Source organism: Loxodonta africana, chromosome 11, assembly GCF_030014295.1.
Source record: "Loxodonta africana isolate mLoxAfr1 chromosome 11, mLoxAfr1.hap2, whole genome shotgun sequence".
Lineage (NCBI taxonomy): Eukaryota > Metazoa > Chordata > Mammalia > Proboscidea > Elephantidae > Loxodonta > Loxodonta africana.
Genome location: NC_087352.1, coordinates 49,809,740 through 49,825,366, shown reverse-complemented (window position 1 = coordinate 49,825,366; position 15,627 = coordinate 49,809,740). Strand labels below are relative to the sequence as shown.

The 15,627-nt window shown below is 41.2% G+C and overlaps 1 protein-coding gene across 1 annotated transcript in view; it reads left to right on the top strand.

Moving 5' to 3' along the window:
- The window catches only part of ONECUT2 (one cut homeobox 2), a 46,570-nt gene extending 40,749 nt beyond the window's left edge, over positions 1-5,821 (top strand). Inside the window, exon 2 of the mRNA XM_010587099.3 lies at positions 4,129-5,821. Within this exon, the coding sequence (XP_010585401.2) occupies positions 4,129-4,415 (287 nt within the window). The 3' untranslated portion in view covers positions 4,416-5,821. The remainder of the gene's footprint in view (positions 1-4,128) is intronic.
- Positions 5,822-15,627: the final 9,806 nt, after the last annotated feature.

The window sequence follows — 15,627 nt, the reverse complement described above, 5'->3', positions numbered from 1 at the left end:
CCGTGGGGTTTTAGAAGCGGTAATCTTCACAGAAGCCAATTACCAGGTCTTTCTCCTGCAGAGCCTCTGAGTGACTTCAAACCACCAGCCTTTCAGTTAGCAGCCGAGTGTTTATGTGTTGCACCACCAGGGCTCCTTAGACAGATGATAGGTAGACAGACAGATGGATAGATAGATAGATGTGTGCCATCAGGTCTCCCCTGAGTCATGGCAACCATGAAACGTTGCTCAGTCCTGCATCATTCTCTGGGTTGCCGGCTTGTTTGAGTCCATCAGACTCCATCCTGGAGATGCACTTTCTTCGTCCTGAGTCTGACCGTCCGTGGGCGACAGATGCAGTGGCAGGGACAAGACAAAGTGGGTTCTCAAGATCTCAGAGAGGGATTACGCTTGGACCAGAGCTTCCTCTCTTGTTAGTTCACCCTGAGAGCCCAGTGATTTGAAAAATTTGTCTACTGAGGAGCCTGCATTTCTTAGGCAATAATCGTCACTTTTGTTATTAATCACAGATACTTGTGACTATGTATTTCTGCCAGTCCCAGGTCCTGGGCCACAGGAGATAACCAACATTACTAATCCAAGTTGGTATTATTCCTGTCAAAAAAAAAAATAGGCCCTGTAGCCTGGGTTGCCCTGTTGTGGGTAAGCATATAATTTCCTTTGGCCTTTGATAGAGAAATAAGCTGTCAGGCCCGCACATTGCCCCCATATTGGAATCACTTCTTGAGAGGAAGGGTGGCCAAGAATGGCCATGAGGACTTTCCGCACCCACACCCCCACCTCGCTGTCACACAATACACACATCAACCTTCCCTGCTTTTCTCCTGGAAGAGGGAGAAGAGACAGATCCAAGTGATCTTAAGGAGACTAGGCTAAACTTCCAAAGGTCTGATTAACCTTGAGGAGCTTGAAACACTGGGGAGGTTGACCAGCACCACCACTGATGTCACCTGCTGTCTTGTTGGGTTTCTAACAAACATTCCTGGGGTAGGGAGCCACTTGGCATTTTCTCAGAAATGGGTACATATTTGAATATAGAGTTTAATATTTTAACAACACAAAAATGATTCATACCCTGATTGTGCCCATGCCTTGGTTCTGAGAAATTGTGAAGCTCACAACCGTATACCAGCTTCCAGAACATCATTCAGTCTGTCTACCTTTGCTCAGACTTTCAAAGCAAGTGTTCCACCTCTTGTTTTTATCTTCAGCTCCTGGCCAACTGCTTTTGGGAGAAAAAATTGTGGGGTGGCAACTTTAAAGGACTGTGGGAAGGTTATGTACCTGCTGCTTCATTATTCTGGGCTCTTGGACTTGCCATACATTCACAGACGATAGGCCACAGCTTTGAATTGCTGGTGTGGAATCTGGTTCCTTTGGAAAGCTATTGGGAAGGCATATACAGGATGTTTTGATCTGTTCTTTCTCTGCGGTTTGGTGAACATTAAGTTTTTAACATTTTTCTCATAAACATGTATATGTGTGTATGTATGTGTGGATGGAGCCCTGGTGGCACAGTGGTTAAAGTGCTTGACTGCTAACCAAAAGGGAAGTGATTCAAATTCACCAGCTGCCCGGTGGAAGAAATATGGGACAGGGTACTTTGGTAAAGATTAAAAAAACAAGCCCATTGCTGTCTAGTCAACTGCAACTCATAGCTACCCTATAGGACAGAGTAGAACTGCCCCTATGGGGTTTCCAAGGAGCAACTGGTGAATTTGAACTACCGACCTTTTGGTTAGCAGCTGTAGCTCTTAACCGCTGTACTGCCAGGGCTACTCCATAAAGATTACATCCTTGGAAATCCTATGAGGCAGGTCTACTCTGTCCTGTAGGGTCACTATGAGTCAGAATTGACTCAACAGCACACAACAACAACATGTATGTATGTGTGTGTGTGTGTGTTCACAAATACACCTGAGAAGCCAACATGAACTTGTACCAACACACTGTCAAAACTCTCTCTTGAAAGCACAAATATAGGATTATCTGATGAATAATCAATATTGGTATGAAAATTGAGGGCTGTATGGAGACTTGGGGAAATCTGGTGGCTTAGTAGTTAACCTGAAGGGCAGCAGTTTGAAGCCACCAGGTGCTCCTTGGAAACCCTATGGAGCAGTTCTACTCTGTCCTATAGGATCGCTGTAAGTCAGAATCAACTCAACTGCAATGAGTGTATGGAGCCTTGATGGTGCAGTGGTTAAGCACTCGACTGCTAACTGAAAGGGAAAGGTCAGTGGTTTGAATCCACGAGCTGCTCCACAGGAAAAAGACGTGGCAGTGTGCTTCCATAAATATTTCAGCCTTAGAAACTCTATGGGGCAGTTCTGTTCAGTCCTATAAGGTCTCTATGAATCGAATTGACTCCATGGCAATGAGTTTGATTTTTATTTATTTCTTTTGGTTTAAATGGTTAATCTAAAGGAACCTGAATTGACAGAGAACTTCAGCCAATGTTTGAAGATGTTTGCCTAGATTTAGTTCTCAGGAGGTTATCACAGAGCATTATTCATTCAGAATCCTCCAGATGAAGGTTTGGCACCCGGACCACTCAGGAGGTTGGGGCAGGCATGGTCACCTGGGACGAGAAGTGGCAATGTGGCCAGGCACAGTGGTTGCCCAGATCAGAGTGGCCTGAGGAGGTTTTGAAAAGCACAGATTCCAGATCCACACCCGACGTGTTGAAAATCAAAATCGCTAGGAATGGAGCCCCAGGACTACGCTGTAAAGAGTCCCCCTCTGATGTGCAGTTGGGTGTGGGTACCATTCGTATAGAGGAAAGAGAATGGGGAGGGGGCCTGGAGAACTGGATTCTCTCCTCACGTCTACAGCAAACTTGGAATGTGACCTCAAGTCAACCACTTAAGCTCTCCCAGCTAGCTCCTGTCAGGGTGACCCCTACTCATGGCAACCCCATACGTATCAGCGTAGAACTGTGCTCCATTGGGTTTTCAATGGCTGATTTTTCAGATGTAGATCACCTGAACTTTCTTCCAAGGCACCTCTGGGTGGACTCGAACCTCCAACCTTTCAGTTAACAGCCAAGCATATTAACCTTTTGCACTACCCAGGGATTCCCAGGCAGAGACAGTAACACATAAATTAATGCTCTGGCTGCATATGTCAGTTCAGGTGTAGATATACACATCTACTAAATCAAAAAGACTCTCCATCTACTCATGGGCATTAGGACCCTGAGGCCCTGTTACTATAACTATGGGCTTCTTCCCCCACCCTCACCCCATATCTTCTATACTGGCTTCACTTCAAACCAGCCAAATCAGAATTCACTTAACCATCCCTTAAGGAGCCCTGGTGAAGCAGTGGTTAAGCTCTCAGCTGCTAACTGTAATGTTGGCAGTGCCAACCCACCAGCCACTCCATGAAATAAAGATGTGGCAGTCTGCTTCCATAAAGATTTACAGCCTTGGAAACCCTATGGGGCAGTTTTACTCTGTTCTATAGGGTCTCTATGAGTTGGAATCAACTCGATGGCAATGGGTTTAAACCATCCCTCTCATAGTCTTTCTCTACCCCTCCCCCCCCTTTTTTTTTTCCAAGAAGAGGATTTTGATTGGGATGATACCATCATTCTGTCACTTCAAATTTCATTCTGTTAACAATTTTTAGAGTCACATGGTTAGAAGCTTTGATTTTGAAAAATTATGCACTTTTAAGTTTTGACTCCAGAAAGTAATTTCAGCTCAGCTGTAAACAATTCTAGAGGGTGAATATGAAAGAAGGGCTGCCTAACCAGACGTCTCCCTGGGGACCTGGAGTCATCACTCCCTTCTCAGCACTTGATTTCTGAGATAAAGAATCTTAAGGGTGTATTGGGGGCAGGGAGAGAGAAAGAAAGACAACTGCATGCAGTTGGTTCAAAATCACATGGTGTCAAACAGCCCTGCTGTTTTCTCTTTCCTCCCTCCCCCTACCAACGGATGCCTTCCATCACCAGGAGATGAACTGGGAAGGCCAGTTATTGACAGCTGGGCAATTTGCACAATAAATTTTAATGGTTTACATTCCCTTGTACGACTCTGTCAGTGTTTTCCATGGATCACCTTTTCGGATGTTGGTTCTCACACTTTACTGACTCCTCTCCTTCTTCTCTTTCCCTTCAAGCGTGCAAACGCAAAGAGCAAGAACCAAACAAAGACAGGAACAATTCTCAGAAGAAATCCCGCTTGGTTTTCACCGACCTCCAACGCCGAACCCTCTTTGCCATCTTCAAGGAGAACAAGCGCCCATCCAAAGAGATGCAGATCACCATTTCCCAGCAGCTGGGCCTGGAGCTCACTACCGTCAGCAACTTCTTCATGAACGCCCGGCGCCGCAGCCTGGAGAAGTGGCAAGACGACCTGAGCACAGGGGGCTCCTCATCCACCTCCAGCACTTGTACCAAAGCGTGATGGAAGGACTCTTGTTGGGCACAACCCACCTCCAAGTGAGGACAACAGATACCAAAAGAAAACACAAAGGAAAGAAACACTGGATTCTTAGCTGGGGCCCTTCACTGGTGATTTGAAAGCACAATTCTCTTGAAAAGAAACTTCTATTCTAGCTGTAATCATAGGCCAGGTGTTCTTTTTTGTTTTTAATGGCTATGGACTCCAAGTGCAAGCTGAAAAGTAATCTCTTTGAACCAGACAATGTCCTCTGATCATGCTAAGCATCCCAGAAATCCAAATGGGGCCTTTCTGTAGGGAGTTAATTCCGGTATGGTGTCAGCCAAGCTCAGGATTGCTTAAAATGGCAACAGTCCCACTTTGAGTCCTGTCAACCTCTCGCCGTCAGAATTCCCATGAGTCATGTGGGCATTTGACTGATGTATGGACTCTGAGTTTGGGCTCCCAAGATGGTACAATAAGAGAAGAATCTAGCAACAAGAATGACCTCATTTGCTTTCCAAGTGCTTAGCACCATCATACCACAGTACACCAACGTTCACAGCCATAACATTAAAAAAAAGATCAAAATGATAATTACTGAGCACAAATTTTAAACATGGAAGTTAAAAAAAAAAAAAAAAAATCCAAGGACCTGTTTTTCCAACACAGGCATCTTTTCATTGAATGGTTTAGAGAGCTTTTAGGTTGATCCGGTTTACAATTTTCTTTTCCTTACCTCCTGGAAATCTCATGTGGTCTTGGATCCGTCAAAAAAACAAATCAGTTCACTTGAGCTCAAAGTATCAAGCACAAGGAAGACAAACAGAGACGCGAGAACGATTCTGGGTTCACCGCATCTGGATTTTCAAGACGCCGATTGTGAAGTCATTATGGAATTGTTAGGAATATGGCTTCAAGCACATTTTGCAGTTTGCTACAAATTCTGTGTTTGTACATAATGCAGACACACACTCAGGAGGCCAATTTAACTGTTACGGTACATGGAGCAAATGCAGCATTTTAAAAGATCTAGATTTTTTTAGATCATTATGTATCCTCAGTTATTAGTCATCTGGTCCCTCCTATTGTGCATATGACCGCCACCATGTGACTCATTCCCACTCTTTCAGATTTAGGTTGTCCCCTCATCCATCCCCTTGGTAGGGATGTTTTCAGTGTTTTCTAGCAAGAAAAAGAGAAAAAAAACCAAGCCACCATACACGTTACTCATACCTGTCATCTAGTCCTCAGTCTCGTCCATTGTTGAAGCATCCCTGCAAAACCGCTCAATAAATCTGGAGAAAACACAGCACACCAAAGAAGCAGAATACTGCGTACCAAAGACACTTATTACTTGCCATTTTCTAGCCTAAAAATACTGTGATTACTTTTAGAAATCAGAAAACCTCTGCAACTCCGAACGGCATTCAGCTCTTGCATTTGGCTCGCCATTATCAGGCTGAGCGGACAGGCTGCGCCAAGGACGTTAGCCAAGCCACCCAGGGAGGGGCTTTGCCACGCCAGCTCTGGTTCCTGGCTGTCACCCTCCCCCAGCAAAGAAAGAGCGCCCATAGAACTCTGGGAGATTGCGAAGGTCCCAATGTGCATATTTACCAGTGAATGGCCCCAGGCATGCACCCCGGGGGTGTTCTAAGCAAGCCAAACGCTGCAATGTTCCTTTACAGACACTTGAGACTGACTTTTTTATGAATTACTTAATCGAAACCAAAGAAACTTTTTCTGCACCTACTTCTGCAACAAACCAAGCTGTCCCATTAAAATGAAAAAAATAAATACGTAAGTCAAGGAAGACCACCACCACCAAGAAGGAAGCACGCCAGAAAAAAAAAAAAAAAAAGTAGTGAGACACACTGTGTTCAAACAGACCTCTTGGGACATTTTTTGGAAGCAGATTTTAAAGAAAGGGTTGAGACAAGACTAGGGAAAGCCTCCTGGCTGCTGCTTCATTTGACAACTCACGCAGTAATCTTAAAGTTGAAGATTGTCTTTAATTTGTGCCTATGCAGTTTTTCAAAAGAACACGGAACAGAGCAACAGAAACCTCAACAGCTACAATACCAAAGATGAGGATTTCTCACCCCTTTTGTTTCAGTTCGTTATCTCCTCTTGCCTGGCTAAAATACTGATAGCGCCATTGATCTGTGTAAAGGTAATCAATTTTGTTTTTCTCTGAGCAACAAAAGGAAAAGGGTCGTTTATTTGATTTTATTGTTTCCCTTTAATTTTGTTTTATGGCTTTCTACCCCAACATGGAATCTCTCAGAAGGTTCCATGGACTCCAAATATAAGATGTTGGGATACTGAACGATTCTTTTCTCTCTGCTCAGCAGAGTGTGGGGAACGATATTGCCACTTGAATGTTTTTCTTAACCCGTAGACTTGGTTCCTTCTATGTTCAGAGTCTTATCATCAAGGGAGGGAAGGGAGTAAGTGTCGGGGGTAGGGGTCTTGGCGGCACATCCTCCCCCTAGCCACAGCACCAAAGAGCTTATAGAGGAATTTACAGCCTCATCTTCCTGTGATTGCGACATCCTAACAGGGCTTCATTTGGGGGAGGGAGGAAACATGTAAAAATAATCACCAGTTTCTACTTTTCTATTAGCTTTTTAAAATTCAGCTGTAAAGTTGCATTTCTAAAGAAAGATATATATAATATATGAATACATATATAGATTCAGCTTGACATTGGTGATAACTCCAAATTATTGCTGTCTAAATTCATGTCTTGTTTTTGTCGAGTGCTTCTTTTATTGAGTATTTCATTCAGAATTTTGCTCATTTCCCATGCCATTCCAGAGTCAGTTCACCACTGCAGATGGTTTGGCATATTCACATTTCTGTGAAGATTCCTGAGAAAGGTCGAAAGTCAAGTTTAAGCATTTCAGCATCGTGTTGATAAATGGACTCATGGTGCAAATGAGTTTTATTTATATTTGGAGTCATCTGTATTCTATGCCTCAACCATGATCAAGGTGGTGAGTGAGGTACATCTGCTAGACAGAGCCCAGAGCTGGGCCACTGGCAGTGAAGGGCTCATCTGCAACTGCTAAGAAGGCTCAGTGGCCCATTCCCACCACTTGCTGGAGATGAGGCCAGTCCATAAGTCTGTCCCATCAGGGTGTTCCAGATCCCCTCTCAGTGAGTAGATCCACCAAAGTGGCTTCTCAAAGGGAAGCCCAGCTCCTATTATTGATGGGTTGATCAGGTTTCCTCAGGGTGGTAATTACCAAATCATAGACAAGCCTGTGTGCAACCACAGCTGGCCCTGGGGTGGGCCCATGGGGGTGGGGGGGGGGGTAAAGTGTCATCTCAATCCTGGGAAGAAAACACAAAGCAGGGTCAGGGGAGAGTCCTGGAGCACCTCCCCCCCCAGAGAGCCCCGTTTTCTGTTGTACCTCCTCCTTACTCCCACCATGCAGTTTCCCTTGGAGGGGCAGCAGCCAGGGAGCTGTGTAGAGAGGCACAAACAAGAGAATTTGGCTTTCGATAGCTTTGTGATTCATCTTGCCCAAGGAATGTTCCTTGACTTTTCCTTTGTGTCCATTTATCCCTTGCTTATACTCATATCTATGTATCCTTTGTCGAAGGACCAAGACAAGAGCATCGTTAAGAAGGGAAACATTCCCATGGGGTTCCCACTGGGCATTTCTAATGTGTCTTTTTGACTCATGGCCAATGGAAATGGTTCCTCTCGAGACTGGATTGAGAAGCTGAGCCTACTGGACTTGGTTAGTGATTCTTTGACACACCCATCTCAAAGTGGGTCTCTGGCATCCTCTGAAGATGTCTAAACCAGAAGAGGCCTTTGTGGCCTGACAGTTCAACATTGGTCTAAGCAGGCACAGTTGCATATGCCCTCCATGTGGTGTTCAGAGGGAGAAGGCAGAATGTAAACAAGGCAAGATGCTCTCTAAGGATTTTTGGTCAGTGTCTCATGCCAGATAATGTCATACCAGAGAGAAGTGCTTGCTTAAAGAAAAAAAAACTTGCATACATTTATAAATACATGTGTGTATCTATATATGTATGTATCAAGCTTTTAAGCCCAGCAAAATTAAATGTAAAAAATTTGAAAGAAAAAATTTGCTATATTGAGAGAGAATGAAATTTGATCCAGTGAGCTTTCTCAAACTTTTAAATTTTATTTGAACTTAATAATTTCTGAGAAAATAACTGATAAACTTGGTTATTGTTTAGGATCCATTTCCTTAATCCAAGAAAAAAATCCAGGCATGCCTCAGCCATGGGCAGGGAAAAGGACAGTGCAAGGTGACAATTCCAACCAAATTTCACGTTCTTGAGGCAACAGAAATCCAAAGGCTCGTCAGCTATTGAATGAAAATATTTTTTTCTTTATTCCTTTAGGTAAATAGGCTTGCTTTGTTTTTAATGTGATTTTGGTACTGGGGATCTAATTCTTTAATTCCATGAATAAAAAAAAAAGAACCAATAAATTTCTTTTTAAAAGTAAAACGGCAACAACAATTAAAAACCTAACACCAATATGTAAAGGCTTTTCTAGAATTTAAGAGAATGTCTCACCTTGTGAGACTGAGCAACAAAGGACACAGAGTAACGCTTGTTCTAGAAAGGATCAGAGGGCTGTGTTTGCAGTTCTTTTTGTCCCACCGGCTCTGGGCAATTGTGAGCTTAGGAAATTTAGGCTAATTTTCATTTCAAGATAAAACAAAATAAAAATTAGGGAGGTAAATCTGATACACACACACATGCATGCATGAATTTTCTAAGTCAATATATTTCAAAGCCAAATATGAATACCTTTCAGATTTTCGGCTGTCTTACCGTATTTTTGCTGGGTGCCCATCTCTTAGTGCCCATAAATTAAAGTTGAACAGAATTAAAAAAAAAAAAAATCACCACCACCTGGGTACAGAGGGAAATGTTCTCATTTTCAAAAATGTTGGTGGAATTCTAAGAGTGTCTGCTGATTACCATTACCAGAGTGTCGCAACAGTATATTTTTGTGGTGAACTCTGATTTTCAGGAGTTTGTATCGTTGAAGTTTTTAAAATATAAGAACAGGCTGGATCCCAGTGTTGTTAAAGAATAATGGATCATATTAAAAAGTGGAGGAAAAGAGATGACACATGTGGCCAAGGTTGACCACAAACCCTAGATACAAGTTTGAGGTTTGAATTTAACTCTCAAGATTCCTAATAGATCAGAGTGGACTCTTTTTGGTTGTTGTTGCTGCTGCTGTGCGATTCAGACCTGTTAGCCTAACCAGGAAGAGTGAATAGGAAACGGTAGAGGAGGAAGAATAGAACTGGTGTATCTATAACTTTCTGATATTATCTGCAATACTGGATAGCTTAATATTTATCTGCAAGACTGGATAGCTTAATAATTTTGTACCCTTCACTTAGAACAAGTCACCTCTGAAACAACAGGAAATTCTAATTTTAAAATAAGGCCACGAAATCCTTACTGGAGGAAGAAGGGGCACCCCAGTTTGTTGTATAAATCTCTTAAGTTAATGACATTGGCTTTAAACATGAATTCCCTGTGCTGATTTTCCGTCAGTGATTCGTTTCTCTCCAAGGCATGGGAAGGGAGATGGGCCTTTAAAATTTATTTGTTTCAGAAAGTTCCAGAGTCTTGACATTTAGGATGCTTATAAAATACCAATGTAATATAAGACCTCTCATAGATACAGATACAAATCTTATAATCAAGGCTGATGGACTATTTCATGAATCCAGCAGGGACCTTAAATGCTCATTCTTCTCAGATACCCGAATTACTTTTGACAGTCTGAATATTAGGCAAGTGAAATCTACAGCCCAAGCTTTCTTATAGGTTTTTGATTTGGGTTGATTGGAATTAACCAGCTAATATCTTTTTGGTGGAGAAGATATGTCTAGAGCAAAAAACACATGGCCACAGGTTTGTTCATTCCATGAAAGTCTTCCGTTCAGCTCCATCTTTAGCAGCAGGCATTTCACATAGCCTAAACCTTGGTAGATAAGTTTGCCTATAACGTATACAGTCTGTTGACTTGAATGTATACAGATTCAGATACATATTTTGACATGTATTCTTATAGACGTCCTTATAGCAGCACACATCACCTACATCTGTGTGTCTAGACTGTGTACATACAAGTGTGAACAGACGTGCTCAATACATATGAACTGTAATCTGTTACAATAAATAAATTTTAAATGATCATTTAACATGTATGTGGTACTTCTACAGTGTATATTGTTCTCATTATTTATTGTAACATTGAAAACCAAAGTGCAGGAAAGAAAAAGTATCCCAGCATCTTCATTGTGTACACTTGGAATTACTTTCATTTGGGCACATCCAAGATAAACTCAACTTTCAAGAAATCTTGGATATTGCTTAATCGTTTGTGAAAGAATGATACGTACGCTTGATGACTTCGGTTGAATAGCTTTATTCTGGATCTGTTGTAACTAAAGCTAAATCCAAAGACCTGAAAAGGGACCCAAAAAAAAAAGAAAAGAAAAAAATAGGAAAAAAAAAAAAAGAAAAGAAAAATAGCAAAACAAAGCGCAAACCAATAGGGAAATGTGGGCTATGGTTTCCAAAGGGTTGAGACAGTGGTGGCATGTATTGTGGGGGCTGGGCTGACTAGAGGGGGAGTGGTGATTTCTTTTTTCATGCTTGTCACATCAATATGGTCTTTATGAATGGAGAAAGTTTTACAGGTTATGATTTCCTACTTAATTTTTATCTAGGCAATTGAAATTTTATTGCCAGTCAAAAAAACAAAAACATCCCCAAAAAACACTAAAAGTACTTTCCTATTTTTCTTGTCTCTTTGGGTTATGGCCCAATAAGCTAAGTATCATTAATGTAATTAATTTATTTAAATTAGCTTCTAGTACACAAATGTATAGGATTTGGGGAATTATTTAATTATCCTTTTAATTATCCTATTAATTTGATTTTGCTCCTTGTAGTTATTTATCAGAATCGAGACCAGTGGTGCATCCAAGATGCAAAATTCCTTTTAGAATACTTTTGAAGGTTAGTTTGCTTTATAAAGTGGACAAATTCTGTTACAGACAGGGAAGAAATTCAGGTTACAAAAAAAAAAAAAAAGAATTCGAGGTATTTTTCCTTCTTTAATTAACTTTTAAAATAGTTTAAATAACAATTATTAAATTATTTAATTTAAGTTCTCAGCCCCACCTGGTAACAGGTGAATGTCACCTCTGAACTCTTGGGGCCCTCAGAACTTTCCTATTGTAACTTATTTATTTAACTTATTCAGCATCTGCTAAAGGTGCGCTGTATAGTTTATATTTTTTATTTAAAACAACAGAGAGCACTACAGTTTGTTTGCTGTCAGGACAACAGAGCAAATTTTGGGGACAAGCAATGACTATTCAACCTGAATCTGCGCATTCAGAAAACATAAGCTGAGACCCTGCTACACCAGCCTGGATTTCAGGGCTTCGATACAGGAACCGGAAACATAAATTACAAACAAAAACAAGCAAAAAGAGAGAAACCCTTACACTAGCTGCTTCCAAGAATGAACTCTGTGTGTGTAAACCGACTAAACGAAAAAGGAAAAAAAAAAAAAAAAAAGCAAAAAAAAGAAAATGAAAAAAAAAAAGGAAAAAACTTTCTATTTCTAGTGAGAACCAAAGAAGGCTACCTCACTGACTTTTTCCATTTGTAATTTTAATCGTGTTGATGATACCAAAGATACCAAAGATTTCTTTCTCTGTGCGGTCTGCATTTTGCTTGTGCTCTTTTATAATTTGAACTCTTCTCTCTGACATATGGTATGTACAGCCACAGCTCAGACACCCCAAAGAAATAATTATCTATGCGAGGGCGGCTGCTAATCTGGCAAGGGATATTTTCTGTGTTTCTCTCCTTTGTTTGCTCTCCCCTCCACGTGTTCAGGATGCAAGTTCAGATGATGCTCTAATTGAATTCCTTAAGTTCAGTTTCCAAATTGGTGAAGAAGCCTGGTTGGAAGTGGTCTTCTGTCCTAAACATGCCCTTGTCCCTGCTTTGGGTTTAGCACAGTAGGGGTTTCCAATGGCTAGAACGTAGAAACTCAAACATTAAATAGTAGAGCTGGAAGAGACCTTAAAATCAATTAGTGCAACTTCCTGAAGATTGGACAGGTGAAATAGTTATCCAGGTCAAATAACTCTCTAGAGACAAAGCCCAGATAAATTTCCTGGCCCCTGCTCCAGTATTGTACCCACTGCCTAGTCCTACCTCTGCTCAAGTGAGGCCACACGTTGGAAAATAGGAAAGTGGCAGCACTTTAGCAATGGGCCTGGACTAGGGTTTATCACTTAACATTTTCATTTCTGCAGAATAGTCACAGGCATTTTCTGTATCTATCTAGTTAGTGGAGCCCTGGTGGCGTGGTGGTTAAGCAGTTGGCTGCAGACCAAAAGGTCAGCATTTTGAATCTACCACCTGCTCACTGGAAACCCTGTGGGGCAGTTCTACTCTGTCCTGTAGGGTCACTGTGAGTCAGACTCAATGGCAGCAGGTTTGGTTTTTTTTGTTTATCTAGTTAGTATCTCAATGCAAAGTCATATAGGTTAGTTGCCTCATAAAGGTGACTAACCTTGAAAACTTAGGGCTCCTAAAGGGGTTTTTGCCCTGGAAAGTACCCATTGATTCAAACCATGTGATGGATTTTGAACCTCTGCACTACAAAGTGTCGTATAAATAAGCTCTTAATTCAGTGTGAGGAAAAAGTTAATTCTTGGCCCATTGAGTCTTATTATTATGGATATTTTCTAGGTCAGCTTTGTCAGAAAAAGGGAATTCGATGACCATTTACACATATGGCATTTTTAAGCCATTCAGCTTTTTCTTTTTCACTTGTAGATGTTTACATTTCATTTCTAGGCCAACTCTATTTATGAGAGAAGTTGAAGTCTCACTGACATCATTTGATGCTGAAGGGTTATTCATTCTAAATGAAAAATGACTCCAGCATTTTCAGAAGAATGAGCATGTCAGTTTAAGAAGTGGTTATTTAGAGTTGCTTCTCTCTTCCCTTCTTACTCATGAAATGAATTGGTCTTCTTTAAGCTTCTTTTGATGCCACTAAATGAGTAAGTCGCTATTAAGATCCATTCATCAAAGTGATTTGTATGTTAGCCAATGAATCATTCCCAGCTTTTGACCTAAATGTGTTTTAGACACATGGCAGAGATCTGCCTCTAGTCTGTATGGCTCTTTATTGAGTAATAGAATTTTGCCTTTTCACATAATGTAGTTATCTTTGAGCTTTTAGAGACCATTTAAACAAAGAAGCTAATCAACTCATCAGTTCCATGCATCAACAAAGCAGAGCAAGTAGGGGAATTTAGAAGACAGAATGATGAACTTTAGGAGACAGTTTTCCCTGTTCTGTAGTTCCCAAGCACTATCCTGACATTTGTGAAGGTTCTTTCCTATCCAAACAAGCTCGAAACTCCATCTTCCCCTTACACAAGGCAAACCTTACAGGCCTTCCTTACAAATAGCCAGTTGCTTTGGTTTTCTTCCGAAATTCCTATTGGAAATAGAATTCTCAGAATGTCTGGAAGATACAAAAAAGATGACCTAATCCATTGGGCAGTGGAGTGCTCCCGTATAAGGAAACATCACCTTCTTCAGCCTTCCTACTACCCAGCCCCTACAAGAGGGAACCTAGTGAGAATGATGACAACCTGAACACAGAAAACATCCCCGATTGGCAGACCCCTCCTCAGCAATCCCCCCTCCGCCTCATGCTTCACTTGCAAAGTGTGACATAACCACGGGACGAGTGCCTTGCTTGAACCAAAGCAACGATTTAGCCAGTCTGGACCTCTCTGTGCTTTTTTTAATCCTTCCTGTGAATACCTCAGCTTCCACTGGGCCTCCATACAGTAAATTGGTGGGCTTATTGTACTGTGGTGCTTTGCAATGCAACCCTGCAAAGAACAAGATTTGTAATAATACCAAAGGTTCTTTCTCTATGTCTCCTCCTTCTGCCTCCCCCGTTCTTCTCCCTTTTCTAGTTCTTCACGGTTCCAAAGCTTTAATATGAACCTGGGCATGTTGGCAATGCAGACCGCGCAATTCCTTACCGAATTTTCTCAGATATACCTCATAGATAATAGTGTTTAGAGTAATGTTATTATAGCGTATGTAATAAATTATTCACTGTTTCTTTTGGTAACTGTGATTTAAAAAAAGAAAAAAGAAAAAAAAGCTTTATACGTTTTAGGTTGTGCTTTTGTAATAGATGAAAAGGTGCGCTTAAAATATGTATGTTCGTTTTTTCCCCTTTGGATTTTATTTATTATGGATTGGGGAAAGTTGCAGAATGAGCCCAAAGTTTACAGTTTCATATTTTGCTGAAGAAACAATCTGTGTTCATTTGCTCTGTTGAAAAAAAAATTATTTTCTACATTTGTGCTACTTGGTCTGAACAATTAATTGTTCTGTGTTAACAGTGTAGTATTATAATTAGCAACTGCCAATCAGTGCTATAATTTTATGCATGAGGCTAAAAAATTAGCAGTGTGATGCATTGTGGTTCTTAATAGGAACATTTTTCATTTTGAACTAGATTCCCCCCCCCCTTTGGTTTAATGGACTTTATTTATGCATGGGCGCCTATCGTTTGTTAGCAGTCGTGGAACAGTTGTGTATACATTAAACTGTGAAAATGTACACAGTTCAGCCTCAAACAGTGGTAATATTGGTTTTATTGGGAGATGTCTCACCTCAAACATACCTTTACATTTGTTGGGATTTCAAAATGAGTCAGATGGAATCGGGTTCAAATTTTATAATGAGGAAGGTCATTCCAAGTTTGAGTTAGCCAACTTGCATTCCACAAATTGGGGTCCTCAGAGCCCAGATGTTTCACTGTAATCTGAGAAGGGTTTGAAAACGAGCATTGAAAACCAACTGGGCATTTTAAATTTTCGTGAAAAGGAGTTCATTTGGCTTTATGTTCATGAACTCAGATCTAGCTGGCCTTGTGCATGGAGATGCTAGTTCTCCCTGCTCAAGCCCATCCTGGAGCTCTGCTTCGGAATGGCCATTTTCACTGTGCTTGGTTTCTTCCTGTATTTTGTTGTAGGGTCAATTCTAAGTAGAAACTCAAATGGCATCAATGTCAATAATTCTCTGGCTTGGTTGTCCACTCTCCTGGACAGTCCCACCAACTGTTCCAGTGACTTGAATGAACATACAT